Source organism: Leopardus geoffroyi, chromosome C3 (genome assembly GCF_018350155.1).
Source record: "Leopardus geoffroyi isolate Oge1 chromosome C3, O.geoffroyi_Oge1_pat1.0, whole genome shotgun sequence".
NCBI classification, from domain to species: Eukaryota; Metazoa; Chordata; class Mammalia; order Carnivora; family Felidae; genus Leopardus; species Leopardus geoffroyi.
In genome coordinates, this window is record NC_059338.1 from 87,203,994 (window position 1) to 87,222,613 (window position 18,620).

At 44.7% G+C, this 18,620-nt stretch overlaps 1 protein-coding gene across 1 annotated transcript in view; it reads left to right on the forward strand.

Moving 5' to 3' along the window:
* FBXO32 (F-box protein 32) overlaps nt 1-16,640 on the forward strand; it is a 35,600-nt gene extending 18,960 nt beyond the window's left edge. Inside the window, exons 5-9 of the mRNA XM_045453748.1 lie at nt 1,939-2,032; nt 2,907-3,091; nt 8,876-9,058; nt 10,552-10,695; nt 11,144-16,640. Coding sequence (XP_045309704.1) covers nt 1,939-2,032; nt 2,907-3,091; nt 8,876-9,058; nt 10,552-10,695; nt 11,144-11,233 — 696 coding nt within the window. The 3' untranslated portion in view covers nt 11,234-16,640. The remainder of the gene's footprint in view (nt 1-1,938; nt 2,033-2,906; nt 3,092-8,875; nt 9,059-10,551; nt 10,696-11,143) is intronic.
* The last annotated feature ends 1,980 nt before the right edge of the window (nt 16,641-18,620 follow it).

Genomic DNA, 18,620 nt, shown 5'->3' on the forward strand with positions numbered 1-18,620 from the left:
AGGGAGATAAATGCAAGGTCTGGCCGGTCCCTTGGTGCCATTTGTCACTCCTCTCTTGACTATCACGTGCTGGTTGGTGACAGAGCTGAACCAGACAAGCAGAGGTCATCGGGTGTGGTCACCACCCATGGATGTGGCCTCTACGGATGTACTGACTTCTCGCCTCTCTCAGTGGGCACTGGATCAGCTCCTACTTCCATCTTTGGATCAGCAGCACTAATCTTAACAAACCAGCCTCCGCCTTGCCTCACCTCCTTCTCCCTGCATGTGTGAGAGATACAGAAGCCGGGCAGGAAAAGGTTTTGGGGTGGTTTTTTTGTTTTGCTTTGTTTTACTTAAAAGTAAAATTATGTTCAGGAAATTAAAAGTCTGTATGTGGTTTGACAGGCTCCAAAAGGGCTCTGGGAGGACAGAAGTTTTAAACAAATGTCTTGGAAGCAGAGGTTCTTTCAATTGCCTAGGGCTTTGATCCAGAAGTTTCGGTTCTCCTCTGCAGCCTGCTTCTTAGAATGTCACTTTGCTAGTTCCCTCAGCCTTGATTCCAACGCTTCCAACAGTGTCACACTCGATGTTTATTGACCCAAAGTGAAGTTGGGCTGGGGCCTAGCCAGGAGATGAAACGCTCTTGAAAAGTTTCCTAGGAGCAGAAATTCAAGGTTTAATGTCAAAGAGGGGTCTTGGTTCTAAGTCTAAGGTGAGTGCGTTGGGGGCCTGCTGGGCTCTGGGGAGATTATTTTCATTTTACATCAACTTCTTTTGTTCGATAACTCCGTGAAAGCATCAAGTGTGTTGAGGTCTCTGCTGAGTCCTCTCCTTGCTCTCAGTAAATTGATAGTCTCTTGAGCCTCACTTTGTTCATCTGTTAAGTTGGTTGAACTACATGATCTCTAAGATGCCCTTCCAGTCTTCAGTTTCGTTTTTTTAACAATAGAATTTTTAATAGATTTTTTAAAAATATTGCCACATCTGTAAAGAATTTTGCTACCAAAGAAAGACCAGACTAGGGACGCACCAACTTAAATTATTACCTTCATTTCTTTGTGTTTGGCAATAATGGGGGTCGTGGGATTGGGACACAGTCTTTCAATAAACACCAACCTCTATTTTCCACCTAATTTGTGCCAGGCACTGTGCTTTATGGGCATTCCCTCATTCAAAGCTCTCAACAATCTTGACAACTCTGAGTATTATTAGTACAGATGATGAAACCAGGGCACCAAGAAATTTAGTAACTTGCCCATAGCCACAGGGCTAATAGGTGTTCAAATCAAAAATTGAACCCAAGGTTAGGAGCTATAAGGATCCTAGCCTCTAAGCAGAAATATGTAGATATACGATACAACCCTGAATTCCTCTCTTTTCCTGTGATTGGCCTCTTTCCACAGGAATTTAAGTGCAATGGAAGATTCTAATTAACAGACATTTTTACTGAATGCTGCAGGAGCAGGAGACTTCTGGATAAGAATCTCCCCTTCCTTGGAAAGTGTGCATCTTACTGACCATGAGGTTTAATGTGCCTTGAGAGTAGTTGGTGCCGGTGGGGAAGAAGTTCAAGTAGGGGTAGAAAAATTCTTGCTGGGAGTGATTGTGTACGACTACAACATTTGCAGGTCATTGGAAGTTTTGTTCCCTTTAGAGTTCCTCAGCTTCACTTGCTGAAGTAGGACAGGCAGAATGAATTCACCCTGGCTGAAGCAAGACTCTTTATATTGAAAAGAAAACAAAAGCAATTAAATATTCAGCCTGATTCCTGGGTTTTGAATTACCCCCCATTTGTCTTTCACTTTGAGCATCTGCTTTTTATTGCACTGTGGGCCCGCCTGCCATCTATCTCTCCCTGTCGATCTGTCTCTACGTGTCATGTGACCCGAAAGCAAAGATTAGAGGAGAAAAATGTCTCTGTGTTCTAAGCCTGGCAACTTCTATTTTTATCCACAGCTGTTGGAACTGATAGCAAAGTCACAGCTCACATCCTTGAGTGGCATCGCCCAAAAGAACTTCATGAACATTTTGGAAAAAGTGGTACTGAAAGGTGAGCGCTCTCTCTCGCTCTCTCTCTCTCTCTCTCTCTCTCACCCTCACCCCTTTTTATAGAGATGGGGATGGGCAGATGGGTTTTCTGATAGAGTGGACCTGTCATTAGATTTAAGGAAGAGTGAGTGGATGGAAGTGAATGACTCCAGATGCACTTCTGCCAAATTCCAGTTCAGAAAGGAGGGTCACTTGTGAAAAGGGGAGACACTATCACCCTCCCATCCTCTTATTAGGAGTATCCATTTGCCCTGCTATAAGCCTCTCAAACTTCTCAATGTGGGCACACATCCCAACCTTGGCTAACCAAGCCCTCTGGATTCTAAATTCCTAGAAAATTGAGCTATATACGAAGCAGAATAGACTCATAGACTATTTGATCTAAAAGAAACTTTAGATCTTTGGCTCATCTGAGTCGTTGTACACAGAGGGAAACTGAGGCCCATAAGAAAGAGTAATTTATCCATAATCACACAAAGACTCAGCCAGACAGGATCGGAACTCACATTCCTGACGAGTGACCACTTGCTGGGCAGGATGTCACTGCTGGGCAAAAGAAACTGCCTTCAAATCAGGTGAGCCATTGGTGCTGGCAAAACTGTGAAGGGAGAAAGAGTCTTTGTCGAAAACTAGGGAGAAGAGAACAAAGAAGGACCTAGATAATGGAAACTCTACCCAGTAACCTCAAGTGTAGAAGCTTGGCCAAGTGTAGAATAAATAACAGTGAGAAAGAAAACCACATCCCCGGAGGCAGTACCCACGTAACATGAGCAGAATCGAGAAGAAAGGCCCACTTATAAAATATACAGTGTTTCCAGTATCACAACTGTTAATACTTTTTTCTACCCGCACCCCCCCCCCCGCCCCCACTCCAGTCCTCGAAGACCAGCAAAATATCAGGCTAATAAGGGAACTACTCCAGACCCTCTACACGTCCTTATGTACGCTGGTCCAGAGAGTCGGCAAGTCTGTGCTGGTCGGGAACATCAACATGTGGGTGTACCGGATGGAGACCATTCTCCACTGGCAGCAGCAGCTGAACAATATCCAAATCACCAGGGTAAGCGGCAGCGCCCCGGCTTCCTTCTGGCAGTAAAGACGTTAGTCGGATCCTCCACGGCGAGGCAGGACTTTAAATCCATGGTGGTGGTGGAAGAGTCTCAACTATTCTAATCTGATGCTTTCTACTTGGGTGCTGGGAGCGGGCTAGAACTTCCCAGGAGAGGGAAGCAGAAGAACTTGGCAAAACAGGATCATAGTGTGGGAACTGAAACATGGTAGGAAAACTAGAGACTTCGATCTGGGGTGGGGGGCGGGAGGAATCTCTCCTCTTTGCCCATTTCCTCCTAAAAAACCTGTCCCTTATAGCTCTAGGAATGCTGCCTTGGATATGATAGAGCTACAATGGCAGTGGCTTGGAAAACTGGTGCCAACTTTTGAAAATTCTAGTTCCAATGAATAATTATGACAAGGAAGCCTTTGGTTAAAGACTGTGAACATACATGTAGGAAAGAGAAGAGTAATTCTCACTCAAAGCAAAAAAAAAAAAAAAAAAAAAAAACCCCAATATTACAACGAAACTACTATAAGTAGTGTCTTTTGACTTTTACAACATAATTTGGCCCCCAGCTCTTGTCTTCTTAATAGTGAGCAGCAGGACGAAGGCACACAAAAATGTGAGAAAGACACTGCTGTAATCTCTAACGCTCGCTAATGGACAGGCATACTTAGACCGCTCACATAGCGCTAGACTCCCGTATCTAATCACCCACCGCACTGTTCTAAGTGGTTCCGGGACCCAAGCTGATAAAGTTTGGGTCCGCCCCATCTCTCGAGACAGTAGCATGAAAAAAACCTGTTTGACCTCTTTTAAATAATTACTTTACTAACAAAGTTTTCAAAATGTAGCATCCTTGACTTTGCTGTTAACACCCTCTCTAAGACTTAGTTTCTCAAACCCTGAAACAAGGGGAATAATTAGAAGCCTCAGAATTATGTGACTTCCTTAGTCACGTAGGCTACAACTCCCGCACTTACACACACACACACACACACACACACAGCAGAGCTCAAGCCCAGATAATCTTTCAAAAGCTATCTCAATTATTTGACTATTTTAAGAGAGTACATTCTGAACCTTTACCTAGTTTATTCCAATAATTTACCCCAATCCCTTCTCTCAGGTATGGGCATAGTTTGACAACGTGAACTTGTGACCCAGATTCCCAGCTTATCTCTCCCAGAAAATTCACTTACACCTTCTACCTGATTTCTGGTATTCTGTGTAGCCTAGAGTTAATACTTTTTTTTTTTTTTTTTTTTTTTTTTTTTTTTTGGTCTAAGCCCAGGAGAGAATTACCCAGCCAGTGATCTAAATGAGCAAGTCCCATTTGTCTCAAGGGCATCTTCTCCTAGGGGAATTTGGGACACTGTTTAGATGATCACACTTGCCTAGAGCTTGCCTCTGTTCCCTCTGTCAACACCACAGGAGCCCCATGGGCTTACTTACCTAGAACCACCCCCTTAATTGACCCATGGACACTGGAAGGTAGCCATTGTAGTTACTCTAACCCTTCATGGAGTGAGAGGGGAGTGGGGACCAGAGAAGCCCAGGGACTTAGGCCAAAACTGGGATTCTCTATTCCTCACACGGCAAAGCTTTCTTAATGTCAGAGATTTCCAAACTTCTTTTCAATCCAGCTTTCTTCCAACTATTTATTCCATGATCCAGCTTTTCGCAACCTTTTAAATCCAGCGCAATCCTGTGCAGGACAGATCAGACACGGAAGTTCATCTCACTCGCCCCTCTGCTCCTGGCACTACAGCCAGGCCAAGCTATTCCCTGCCCCTTCCAAGCTTGGTCCCGCCTCCCCAGACCATCCGATCGACGGAAACCACTCTCCCCTCACCTTCTTCAGAGTGGTTATTGCTATGTGAAATTATCTCCTGCCTGGTTCCACTTCCCTGCCTCCATCCACTGGCTTCTGAGCACCGCAGGGAAAGACCCCACCATCTTGCTCCCTCTCTGTTCCCTCTTCCTTGCTCAGAGCAGAAGGCAGTCAGTAAATCTGAGACGAATGGATGAACAATTGAAGGGAAGTCCCCCACCACCTGCCTGAAATAACTCGTGCAGTGTTTGGGGGAATATAGATGGAAAATACTGCCCTGGGTTAGGGATGATGATAAACATTTACCAATTGCAGAATTTGGGGTGAGTTAGTCAGCATCTCCGGGCCCCGTTTGGAAAATAAAGGCAGTAATACTGATCTCCTAGCCCTAGTGTAGGATTTAATAACCTATAGAAAGTACTTGGAACAGTGCCTGACATGTAGTAAGTCTTTAAATGTGTCAGCTCTTATTATTACTAACGGCTCACTCTGCGGCCGGCTTTCTTCCAAGTCTTTCATATTGTATTAATTAATAATTGTAAGTAGGGGTCTTTACGATAGCTCATTTTCACTGGGCACTGGGCTAAGTACTTCTGTGCATTATCTCTTCCACCCTGCCTGGCAACACTATAAGATATGCTTTTCCTCATTTTATAAATGAGAAAAATTAGACTGCGTAGTTAAGAATAGCTGGCTGGTGCCTTGATACAGATCAGATGTCGCAGTATGGGGACTGACCCTCAGGCCTGGCTACAGAGACCGCGCCTCTACCCATACTCTCTGCTCCCCTCTGCCCTCCTTCCCAGCCCTCCTTGCTCTGAGCCAGTGATTTTGAGAGCAGTGATGGGAACCCATGGAGCCCTAAAGAGCTTGTCACACAAATGCCCAACTCTCCGGAGGAAAGAAAGAGAGAAGGGACTTCATTACTTCAGCGTGGACTGTATTTTAAAGCCAACTTTTTAACAGTTTGGACCAAAGAGAAGTATGTTATCACACAAAAACGTTAAGGTGACATTCGCACTAATTGCTTTCTATTTGCCAAAGTCCTAGCACTATCTTCCCGGCATATAATCTCGTTTCCCTTCAAAATTTCATCTCTAATTACATGGAGCCAATGTTGTTTGGCAAAAATAATTAATAGGATAAAGGATGAAGGAAAAAAAAAAAAGAGAACTGGTTTGGAGGGGAGAAAAATCAAATAGAGCCACAGAGTGCTGTGGGCAAGGCAGGGTTTGGGAGCAGGTAGAGGATATAGAGAATCCATAAAAGGATTTTTTTTTCCCAATGTTTGTTTATTTTTCAGAGAGAGAGAGAGAGAGAAAGAGAGAGAGAGAGGGTGTGCATGAGCAAGCATGGGTGGGGGAGGGGCAGAGAGAGAGGGAGACAGAATCTGAAGCAGGCTCCAGGCTCTGAGCTGTCAGCACAGAACCCTATGTGGGGCTCAAACCCACCAACCGCGAGATCATGACCTGAGCCGAAGTCAAATGCTTAACCGACTGAACCACCCAGGCACCCCTAAAAGGATTTTAGCCAAATGCTTGACTGGAAGAGCAAGAGTGACTTATTTTTCTTATATATTTACATTCAAAAAGAAGAAGGCATATAAGCAGTTAACCATTTATCAGGAGTAAGGGCTCAGCATGGGGTCTGGGCAAATATTTTGGAAAAGTTCAGGTTTGAAAATTTGAGAGTGAACTCTGCCAAGTGGACTTTAATAGGAGTTCATGTAATAATTGGCCTGGGAGTTTTAACCAAAAAAGTAGATGCTTTGAAGTGCTGGAAACAAAAAGAAAATTTCATGGCAGTTTTATTAGCTCACATGATCACCAGCAGATGATAAACGACAAATAGGTCTAGAGCCTTCAGCAGCCCGGCAAAGTCCTGAATTTTGCAAACAATTGAAAGTTCAGCCCAGCAGCCTGAACAATTTAAATTGTCAAGTCATAGACATTTCTGATGAGTTAAGAGGCTGAAGCCGATCCACATCGGAGATTGTCGGAGCTGGAAGGGATCTTCAGAGTCTTCTAAGCTCATTCATTTTGGACATGGGGAAACTGAGACCCAGAGTTCCCAAGGACACCTGGGATCCAGATCTGCTTGTCCATTCGGTGTATCTCCCATGTCACCTGCCATTCTTCTCCACAGTCCAACTTCCCAAGGCCCCCTGCCACTTCCCACCTTCCCTCTACACATCTCTCCTGCTTGGCAAGGGACACAGGTGGGAGTCAATAAGACTGCATACCCCCTGGACTCCTGGGCGGCGGGGGGGGGGGGCTTTGATGTCCCTCAAACAGAGTAGTTCCCTAAAAATTTGAGGAGGGGACTCAATACCCTTTGACAAGATAGTTTTCCCTGAGCTAAGGAAGGGCTTCTTCATCCTCTATTTTTTTCCCTTGAACGCGCCCCCCCCACCACCACCAGATGTGACAGAGCACTGAGCTAAAAATGTCCATAGTCCAAAATCAAGAGCACACCCAGGTCTAGCGTGAGAAGGACAAAGAACCACAATTTTGGATGATTTGTGCTGACTTTATATCCAAATGGCAGCATCCAGATGCTGTTCAAGACATATCAGCAAATACTACTGAGGACCTCCTCCATACAGACTGTTCCCAGAGCACTCTGTGCTTACTTCCTGGTCAGCACTTAACATACTGCTCTATAATTATTTGCTTATGTTTCTGAGTATCTTGCCAGCCTAAGGAACCCATTCCAACTCCAGTACCAGGCCACAGCAGGCCCTCAAAAGAGGTGGTTTGTGCTGGGCTAGTCTGCAAGGGATATGAAATTAGTCCCCGCCCTCCCCTTTAAGGTTCAAAGTATAGATGGGATAACATAAGCCCATCAAAATTTAAACAATAAATGTAAAATTAAACAGTAAATACAAAATTAAAGTTCAGGCTTATAGTAGAGGTTTCTGATTAATAGCCTGTGTATTATTATCCACAAAGAGTTTTTTAAATGTCCCATGGAGCCCTAGGTTTGAAGAGAGATGCTCTAATGGATGGAATGGATGGTGTCACTTAGGTCAGAAGGTTCTGGACAAGTTAGTCCCAAAGCGCACATGCATGTGCACATACACCCAGGCACAAGGTCTTTTTGTTGCTGTTTTTTGTTTTTTTTACCTCCTTAATTATTAAGGTTTTGTTCATCCCTCAGGTCCTTATTGGGTGCCACTCTATGCTAGGCACAAAGGAGACAGCAATGACAAAAGACAAAAAATCCGGCCCCCGTGGAGCTTACCTTCAGCAGGAACGTTCCATTAAGCTTTCTTTGGGAAAATGCCTTACATAACAAAAAGGCGCTGGTTCCAAAAGTACCCGAGAGAGACCATGGGAGTTCCAGGAAGATGCAGTGAAAGAGGGCTGGGGTAGTCACAAACGCAGAAAAGGCCTTTCGGAGGAAACAAGTAGACGCTGGATCTGAGGGAAAGTAATTGGGATGGGCAGAGAGGCCTGGGGAGAGCAGGGGCCCACAGGCAGCATGTTTGGGCACAGGTGAGAAAGCCCGCTTAGAGATGGGTTGTCAGGAGGGGCAGTGACAGAGCCAACTCAGGCGGCAGGGGCAGGTGGCGCCCTGTCCCAGGCACCCTGCCCTTTAAGAAGGTAGCGAATCTCGTAGCGGAGTGAATTGAGTGGAGCACCAGAATCGAACGTGTGCTGTGCTGTTCAGAGGATCGTTAAAAGTATAAAGCTTTGTCAATCTCAGGAAGATCCCTCTGGCACCATTCAGCTCGAGCTGTTCAGGGCTGTTCCTGTGGGTCTCGGCCACGGGTCCTGCATTTAGGGCATTTCTGCATTTAAAGCGGGGAGAATTGCTGCTTCTAATCTCTGATCAAAAAACCAACTCGAGGGTAGAGGACGAGGGGACAGCTGCATCCCTGGAGGGTGTCACCTGGTGATCCGCTGCCCTCCCGCCCTGCAACCCACAACTTAACATCATCCTTCTCCCCACAGCCTGCCTTCAAGGGCCTCACCTTCACCGACCTGCCTTTATGCTTACAACTGAACATCATGCAGAGGCTGAGTGATGGGCGGGACCTGGTCAGCCTGGGCCAGGTGGCTCCTGACCTGCACGTGCTCAGTGAGGACCGTCTGCTGTGGAAAAAGCTCTGCCAATACCACTTCTCTGAGCGGCAGGTCAGGGGGCCCAGCGGGCAGTCCTTCCTTCTCTCCCTTCTCTGTCCCCCACCCTCAGACGTCCTTGGCATTCTTCTCGCACTTTAGGCATGGGTGCCCACCCTCCAGGGCTTCTTGGCCAACTGGAAAGCAACAGTACAGGGAGTTTCTAAATAACATATGTGAGGGTTTCCCTTAAGGTGATTTTGATGAGAAAAAAAAAAAAAACTTACATTTTTTTTTAATGTTTATTTTTGAGATGGAGACAACATGCGAGCAGAGGAGGGGCAGAGAGAGAGAGAGAGAGAGAGACAGAATCTGAAGCAGGCTCTAGGCTCTGAGCCGTCAGCACAGAGCCCAATGCAGGGCTCGAACCCACGAACCGCGAGATCATGACCTGACCCGAAGTCGGATGCTGAACCGACTGAGCCACTCAGGCTCCCCCACCAACTTACATTTTTAACCTATATGCACACTTTGCAATTTGCTTTAAACAGTTCTTAAAGGGGGCGCCTGGGTGGCTCAGTCAGTTAAGCATCTGACTCTTGATTTGGGCTCATGTCCTGATGTCACAGTTCGTGGGATAGAGCCCGGCTTCAGGCTCTGCACTGCTTAGGATTCTCTCTCTCCCTCTCTCTCTCTGCCCCTCCCCTGCATTCATTCTCTCTCTCTCTCTCTCTCTCTCTCTCTCTCTGTCTCTCTCTCTCTCTCTCTCTCTCTCTCTCTCAAAAAGAAACATTTTTTAAAAGTTCCTAAAGTGGCATCAATCCTCCTTTTCTATAACAAAGTAACTTACAAAAAGTCACTTATTTTCATGATATTTTACAGCTGATATACTTTTACAGATATTATTTCATTTTAGTCTAATGACCCGGGGTGGAGTAGGTATCATTATGCTCACTTTAAACAGATGAGGGGGCTCAGACCACAGGTGGCTAAGTGACTGTCCAAACTAGGGGAATGGCTCTCGAGGTGAAGAAACCGACCTTGAATCTGAATTTGAACTGGGGCCTTCTGACACCCGAGGAGTCCTGTTTCCCCTCCTCGTGCTGCCTCAGATTTTTTTTTCCCCAACTTCTTTATATAGACGTGTGAGTTCAACAAGTTCTGTTCATGAAGCCACTAATATTTAGATCTAGATTAGGGGCACTATGCCAAGGAGTCACCGCATTTCCCGGGAAATAATCACTCAAGTCTACAGCTAAGAAAAGATTGAAGGTGTTTATGGAGATTACCTAAACTTTAAAGGACCATCCAAATATAATTTAGTAGAGGTCACTAGTAAGATGTCACCATCCACCTGTTTCTTTTAAAGACTGGTAAAAGCTACCGTTTAACTGGGTAGAGCTTAGAAGTTCCCTCTTTATATCTTGGCTATTTTTTCCCTGGAAATTGCAGGACACAGATGAAAAAGGGGGAAGGAGGGTGAGAACAGAACTTTTCAGAACCAGAAAACCACAAGCCATGTTCTTGATGAACTCTTCTGCAACTATCTGTATTTGTTTGCAATTTAGATCCGCAAGCGATTAATTTTGTCAGACAAAGGACAGCTGGATTGGAAGAAGATGTATTTTAAACTTGTGCGATGTTACCCACGGAAAGAGCAGTATGGAGACACCCTTCAGCTTTGCAGACACTGTCACATTCTCTCCTGGAAGGTATGTGTCTCCAGTGGCTGCCACAGACCCCCAGCCCAATCCCTAGGAGCCAGCAGCACTGCCAAAGCCTTTCCTACTCCTTTCCTGCTCTTCCCCTCTGCAGCCCCCAGCTGAAGGTGTAGGGAAACTGAGTCAGTGCCTGGGGAAAAAAACTTTCAAAGACATTCATTTCCTCCACCCCCTTACATATATATTTTTTTTATATTTATGTATGTATATTTTATGTGTGTATATATATATATTTTTTATGCATCCCACCCACCTGCAAATTCTCCCATCTCTTTGGGCATAGGCATACACACACACACACACAGCTCTCTAGTTTTGCATAACTCACGGCATTCTTGACAGAGGAATGTTGCTTTGAGGTTGGGAAATGACTCACGGTGCTAACAAGCCAGCAGGATGCTTCTGAGAACCTAAACCTACCCATGATGTTCCTTTCCAGGGCACTGACCACCCGTGCACAGCCAATAACCCAGAAAGCTGCTCCGTTTCCCTTTCACCCCAGGACTTTATCAACTTGTTCAAGTTCTGAATCCCAGCACATGACGACACTTCAGACGGGTTCCCCGGCTGATTGGATTCTTGGGAATACAGAGTTTGGACACTTCATTTGTAAATAGTGTACATTTGAAATGCTGGCTCAAAACTTCTGAGATAAGTCACTGAGAGGATGTTGGAAGGGGAGAGATGCAGTTGCTGGCTGGGAATTTAAGACTATGGACTTCTCATTAGAATTGGTATGGAAAATCAGAAATACTGTAAATAAATTTTTTCCCTATTTGCCGGCAAGACTATAAGGGCAGGAATTCAGTGTCATCGGTGAAAATGGAATTTCCTTGACGTTCACTGAAATGCCTTTGTAGTTCCCTAGGGATGTGGAAGAAAAGGGCAGAACTCGAATACAAGATAGAACACTCTCTGTTTACAATGTGAAATTTTGCTTAAAGAAAGGAAGAGAAGAAGAAAACTTCATTATATATGAGAAGTCCCCGCGCTTTGGTTTCGATTTTGGGGGGTTTGTTTTAAAAAGGCAAAGGAAGCACCACCCATCTTAACCCGTGTGGGCACAAGGCCTTATCTTGCAAATATATCACACAATAGTCTACCTCGGAAAGTATGCAATGCCCTCTCTGACAAAGCGCATTGTCCAGTAGGCAGTGTCTGTTTTTCTTGGTTTTTCATCACCTGAAAGTGGTTTCAATAGGAAAGGGATACTGGAGGCAATCCTCATCATGCCTGAGACTTCCTTTTTAGGCGAATAAGAACTTCAGAGTTGCCTCTTTTCTAGAACAGCCGCACAGCGCGTATGCCTCTTTCCCTTTCGTGCTGTAGCTCATTCAGGGCAACATAAGGCCAATTAAAAACAGTCCCAGAGGAAGTCCTACCGCAGAAGAGATAGAATTAGTCACCCAATAGCTGTGAAGACTTTCTATTCCTGTTTAACTTCTTGGTTTGTCTGGGCTTCCTGGAATATCTTCTCGGATAAGCATATCTGTGGACTGGTCGGAGCCGGAGTGCTGATAAAAGCTTGTAAAACAGGTTTTACATATCAGTTAAACGTGTTTCCAGCTGCTGTTCCTCATGACAGGGGATGAGTTGAGGGGCTTTGTTTTCTTTTTGCCCAACATCAAAATTCAGTCAACCTAAGCTAGCACTTCTTGCAAGGATGACAAGAGAAAGCCTGGAGTTCCAATCACAGGGAACAGAAGTACTGTGAGTTCATCCTACACTTGCTACATACCCCTGGGGATCTTGCGAGGCAAATATCAGCAGGTAGCTGTGTAGAGGAAAGGGAATCTCAGGACTTAATGAGTTCATTGTCAAATATTCCTGGGATGGGGTAGGGGATGTTTGGTTTTTTTTTACTTTTTATAGAACTTTGCTTTTCTACAACAATGTACATATCTTGGCCGTTGTATTTGCTTCATGCTTTTTTTTTTTTCCTCTCACGCAAATAAAGTTGCCACTCTGCATGGCCTTGGCGCATAGGTGAAGCAGAGATAGGAAACCTGCTCACATTCACATTGAAGAACAGGGTATCCTTAGGGATTGAACCTTGGGGTGACCAGATGAGGGGAGAGATGGTTAAGCACGTACAGAAACGAGGCAAGGGACCGGCCGGTGATGCGAAGTCCCTTCATGCCCATCCGTCAGTGCACAGTCCACGACTCAGCATCCCAAAGAGAAGTCAACCATTAGTCCCCTCACTTTGCAATGCCTGTGTCTACACCCCAGCATGTCTCCACATTTCCTTTCCTCATCACCCCTGACAGAAGAAAAAATTAAATTGAATTTAAATTCTCCCCACTGTGACAAATATTAAAGAATAAGATTTTGTTGGGTAAGGTTGAGCTTTAGGAACCCCTGTATTACCTGATGGGATTTTTGCTTCCCCTTCCCCCCTGAGTCAGAGTCACATTGAGGATGCAGGGCCTAAGTGGGGAATAAAAAGCTGGCACTTCTATAATTCAGAGACGTGCCCTCAAATGTCTCAGCTTCCTTAAAGATGTGGGGCAGAGCTGGGTTAATTGTTGCTCTAGATGCTGGAACCTTTAGCTCTGACATTTTTAGGTTTAGGCATCCATGGCCTTCCACATCTGCCCATCAACTCATGACCTCTGCCCCTTCATGCTGATCAGGGAGGTGGAAACTCCTGGGTACCCTCAGGTTTACAGTCCCGGAAATGTTGCCTGCTTTCGACTGTCAGCACAAAATTGCCAAACCAGTCTCATCTGGACTTTGTGCAATGCCCACGATTGCACATCCTATGCCAGGCAGCAAGGCACATCTGTGCAGGATGACTCCTACTGCCAAGCGGTGGGGTTATGGTTTTCTGAGATGTTTACCTTGATGGTGCCTCTGGGCTCTCCCCATCTCTGTTGGCATTTTTGGAGGTGGTGTGAAGCAGAGTCAAGGAAAAATTTTAAGGGAGAAAAGAAACCAACGCTCTTGGTTCTCTTTCATTGGGAGAGGAGAATAAGAAAGGAAATGGTAGGTGGAGAGGGACAGGGGAAGGAATAGAAATGGCCTATCTTTGATGTTGTGGTTTGTATGAAGGCATTGGAGAAGAACAAAGTGGGTGCAGGGCATCTGTGTTGGCACCACATGGCAGCTGTTAAGCATGGTCAGAGCCTCCCATGTAAGTAAAGTGAGTGAAAAAGAAAATACTTGTTCCCTGGGTACCAATCATCTAGAGAATTTCTATTGGCAAACCCTCTCGGGACAACCTAACCTCAAAACAAAACAAAACACACAAAGAATCCCTGTCTTCCAAACTACTGGTCTAAAAGCCAGAGGGACAGGACGATGGAAATTGCTGGAAGAAATAGAAAGCTCTCCTCTCTTTGCTGTACCTACCTACTACCCCCGACCCCAACCCTGTGATGTAGAATTTGAAATTGATGTCGACTATGAAGTAATGCGGACTTCCAGAGAAAGAAGGAGTGTGTCCAGGGCAGTGTGAGGAAGTCCACAGGGATGTTCTGTATGATGAGCTGGTCCAACATAAAGGTGTATGAGCAGTGAGCCTAGAGTCTCTTAAGAGTAAGGCACAATGTTTGGGGAAAGAATATGTGAGTGCTCACTTCATAGCAAGATCCGGAAGAAGGTCCAATGACATCTTAAGCCAGGTTGCATTATTAATGCTATTACTCTGAGGAGACAGATCAGTGGCGTGGGAGGGTAAGTGGCATAAAATACAAAGTGAAAAACATCCCCAGGGCATCGGGTATGAGATGACATTTGTTCAGTAATGATCAATTTTATATTGAAGTGGCTGGGAGGAGATACTTGAGATGCGCTGGGTTGACATTGCAGAACACTCAGCAACAGTGGGCCTTCCTTGAGGACATGACTTGGTAACAAGTTGTGTACTGTGTTACCACCATGATTCTCCGTGGATTCAAAAACTTTGCTCATAAGGAGCCTACGATTAACAGAGGCTCTGTTTTTCTGTTGTTTTCTATGTGGGAGAAGGGAGGGGGCTTAGAGTATCATTTGTCTAAGCAAGTGGAGTGATTCACAAGGTCAATCATTTCAAGGCATGTTCAACAATGTATCATTTGTAGCACTCAATACAATGTTTATCATAAAATATGCACCTGAGTTTATATTTTTCTGCCAGGCTATAGGGCAATAATGTTTTGCTATGCACTCTATTTTGTGTGATTTTTTTTAAACTGTAATTTTATGTGTGAATTTTTTTTAACTAAACTATATCAAACGTATTCTATGTGGACATCTGGGGTTTTTTTTTTTGTTTTTTGTTTTTATCTGTTTCCAACTATCTGAGTCTGTGAACCATCCTTCTGACTGGATGCTGGCCTAAAATCCTATTAGTGTTTAAACAGACCTCAGAAACACCCTGAACCTCTAGACAAACGCAAAGCCATGGCTCTTTGATATATCTTGGGCTCTTGATGTCTTCAGTAAACAAGATCATAACTCCTTTAAACTCCACGTTTTCTCTAGAGGCTTTCTTCTCTTTTTTTTTTTTTTAATTTTTTTAATTTTTTTTATTTTTAAGAAGAGTAAACCCTCTGTGGTTTTCCAAAGGAAGGAAACTCCTATCCCAGACTTTAATGCTAGAAGGGAAGTGAAAGATGGTGGAGTCTGGCATTCCTTCTGCCTTTCAGCATGAGGTAGTGGGTCCACAATATCCAGGGGACAAGTCTGAGCCCATCTGGTACTCAGTGGTAGACCTGAGTATAAACCTGGGACTTTCTGAGGTCTTTACTTTGTGCCCCCTACCCAGCATCTTTTGCTATGTCTGGAGACACGTGATACCTGACCTGAATCTTCTCAACACCTTTGCCGTGGAAGGCAAGCATGAGAGTCCAGTGTTAGGCATGTGGCCATTATCTTTTCCAAATATTTTAAGCCCCTGGTTCTCTATGGAGAAATTCACATTTCTCCCTGGAGCCACTTAACATTTTTACAAACCTCTGACTCTATTGTGAGGACAGCATTCTAGTGAGTACAACCTGCTCGCCATAAAGTAAGCAGCATGTTCTGACAAATCTACTTTTCCCTGGGTACTTGCATTTTAATTCCAAAAGTGGCCCTTAAGACAGAAAACGGCTGAGCGGCCAGCTTGCTTTCTAGAAACTGAGGTTCTGAAACCAAGCTTGGGAACCAAGCAGGTATTTCCTCTCTTAGACTAAGAGGTACATTTAATCCATACCCTCATCTCCCCATCTTCCGGCACCTGGCATGAGATCCAGTGAGCTTCTGTCCCAGTGCAGACCCTCCCACTCTCTGCTAAACCTCATCTTCACTAAGCAAAGAGGGATTATTCCAAGAGGCAGCAAAGAGCGAGGGACCACAGATACTTCTGACTTTGTCTGCTGGACATTTTTCAAAGTGTCTCTGAACTCAGCAAACAAAGCCTCCTGAGAAATCTCTCAAAACTCAGGTCCTGCTCCATTTGTCCCAAAATGGATAGCTGCTCCAAATCTCTGAACTTCTTAAAACTCCATCTGCTACAACATTACTTCTGGAGTCTGAACATGACTTTTTCTGTCTTTGAGTATAGCAATGTTTGTTTAATTAACGATGTACAAGTCTGTTAAACAGAAGGCTCCAAGTACTAGTCTATGCTTGCGAACTCTTGGCACTAGCTTTATTCTACCAAGTGCCAATAACCCTGGCTAAAGGGGGTGTATATTCAAGTCCACGTCCTAAGTCGAGAAGCTTTACTCCTTTCAATAAAAAAATGCTATAAGGGGTTGAACATTGTAACTAAAAGTATGAGGTTAGACTAATTACATACAAAAAATGTTTATTTAATATTGTGTGAGCTAAGCCCTCCTGTATAAATTATTTGCACACTTTTCTTGCATGATGAATTGATTTTTTTATAGTTGTTTGTACCAGACGGTGGCATATTTTTGTAAAGATTTTTTTGACACTGAATTGCAATAAATGTTTTTCCAACAACACGCTGGTGCATTTTGGTGCGTGCCAATTCAAGTTGGCTTTCTGAGCACGTGGACTACATTTATCTTTTGCCTCGTAAGGCTTATATGCCTTGTCCCAGAAACTTGTTACCGTTGTTGTAAAATTTCTAGGGATATGTAGAAAAATGACCTCGCTGCTGAGTACCAGCCTCAGTCAATAAGACAGAACTGTGCTTAAATGGGATATCTCCACTTACTTGGGTATAATAGAATGATTGGGGGCTAGTGAGATGTGAAATCAGTATCAGTTTTTTCATCAACATTTATTGAACAGCTACAATATGCTGGACCCTGTGCGAGGCACTGGGAATAGCATGGTGAACAAGACAGATACAGTCCCTGCCTTCATGGAATTTAGATTCTTGCAGGAAAAACAAAGGCAGACACACACAAAGCAAGTGGGAAAATATTTAATTCATAAGAAGTGCTATAAAGAGAATAAACAAGGGGCTGAGATGCAGAATGTCAAGGGGACCTGCTTTGGACCAGCTGTGCGGGGGGTGGGGGGGGTCTCTCCAACAAGAGATACTGAAGCTGAGGCCCAGAATGTGAGAAAGAGCCTCCTCCCGAAGAGTGAGGTCATGAGCACTTCAGAAAGAGGGAATGGCTTGTGCAGGATTCAGATCATGGTCCTGCCACTTACCTGCAGTGTGACCTTGGCCCCCTTGACTCCTCTAGCTCCCAATGTCCTAGACTCCAAAATGGTGAAAATAAATCTATGACTGGGGTTGGGAGGGTTATGTGAACTACCACAAGTAAATGTGTGGAGCCACACACACATTCAATAAATGCTCATTAAATGTTAACAGTCCCTGAGCGACAAGGGTCTGAGAATTAGGTTGGGAACTGCTCTGCATCTCTCTCCAGTTAGGTGTGATATGCTAGGGTGACCGACATGGTGACTGACTTAATAACACATTTACTCTGGAACACACACTGATCCTGCCTGCCACTAACTCTCCATCGGAAAACGACGTAAAAGGCGCATGGGAGTAATCAGAGATTTTTTTTTAATGTTTATTTGTTTTTGAGAGAGAGCGAGTAGGGGAGGGGCAGAGACACAGGGAGACAGAAGATTCAAAGCGGGCTCCACGCTGACAGCAGAGAGCCGGATGTGGGGCTCAAAGTCATGAACCAACTGGGAGATTGTGACCTGAGCCCAAGTCGGAGGCTCAACAGACTGAGCCACCCAGGCACGCCCCAAGAGATTTTTTTTTTCCTAATTTCCACCAGGATCACAAAAGCTCACCATTCGCAAAACATCCCATGCACTCTTTGCTCAGACTACTCCATCCACCTAGAATACTCTTCCCCTGCCTCTGACAGATAAGCATCTATTACTCCTTAGGGCCACCTCCTCCCTAAAGCCTCCCCAACTGAGTAAATCTCACCTCCCATAACCCTTCCCTGCATCTAGACTTTGCTACACTGTAGTCTAACGTGGGGGCTATATCATAGTCCCCAGCACAGTGCAGGGGCTGAATGAATTAACACACACATACATTCACAAAATGCTTTTGGAAGTCTCACTGGCCACATACTTACCCTCCACTCGAATAAGAATCAGTGTGAGTTGATGGACATAGAACTATTTACAGCTTCTCAGTTACAAATAATGGTAGTTGAAAAAATAACAAATGTAGAGACCTAGTTTTCATTAAGGTTTTTTTTTTTAAGTTCAACTAAATCTTTACAAGTCTAGTAAATTTTCATACAAAAGAAGAGGGGCTTTTATTACTGTTTGATAAACTCAAGTTGAACAGACCAAAGTCCTTTTACAAAACAAGTCCCAGGGTGCCTGGGTGGCTCAGTTGGCTGAGTGGCTGACTTCAGCTCAGGTCATGATTTCGCGGTATATGAGTTCGAGCCCTGCATCGGGCTCTGTGCTGAGCGCTCAGAGCCTGGAGCCTGCTTCAGATTCTGTGTCTCCCTCTCTCTCTGCCCCTCCCCAACTCATGTTCT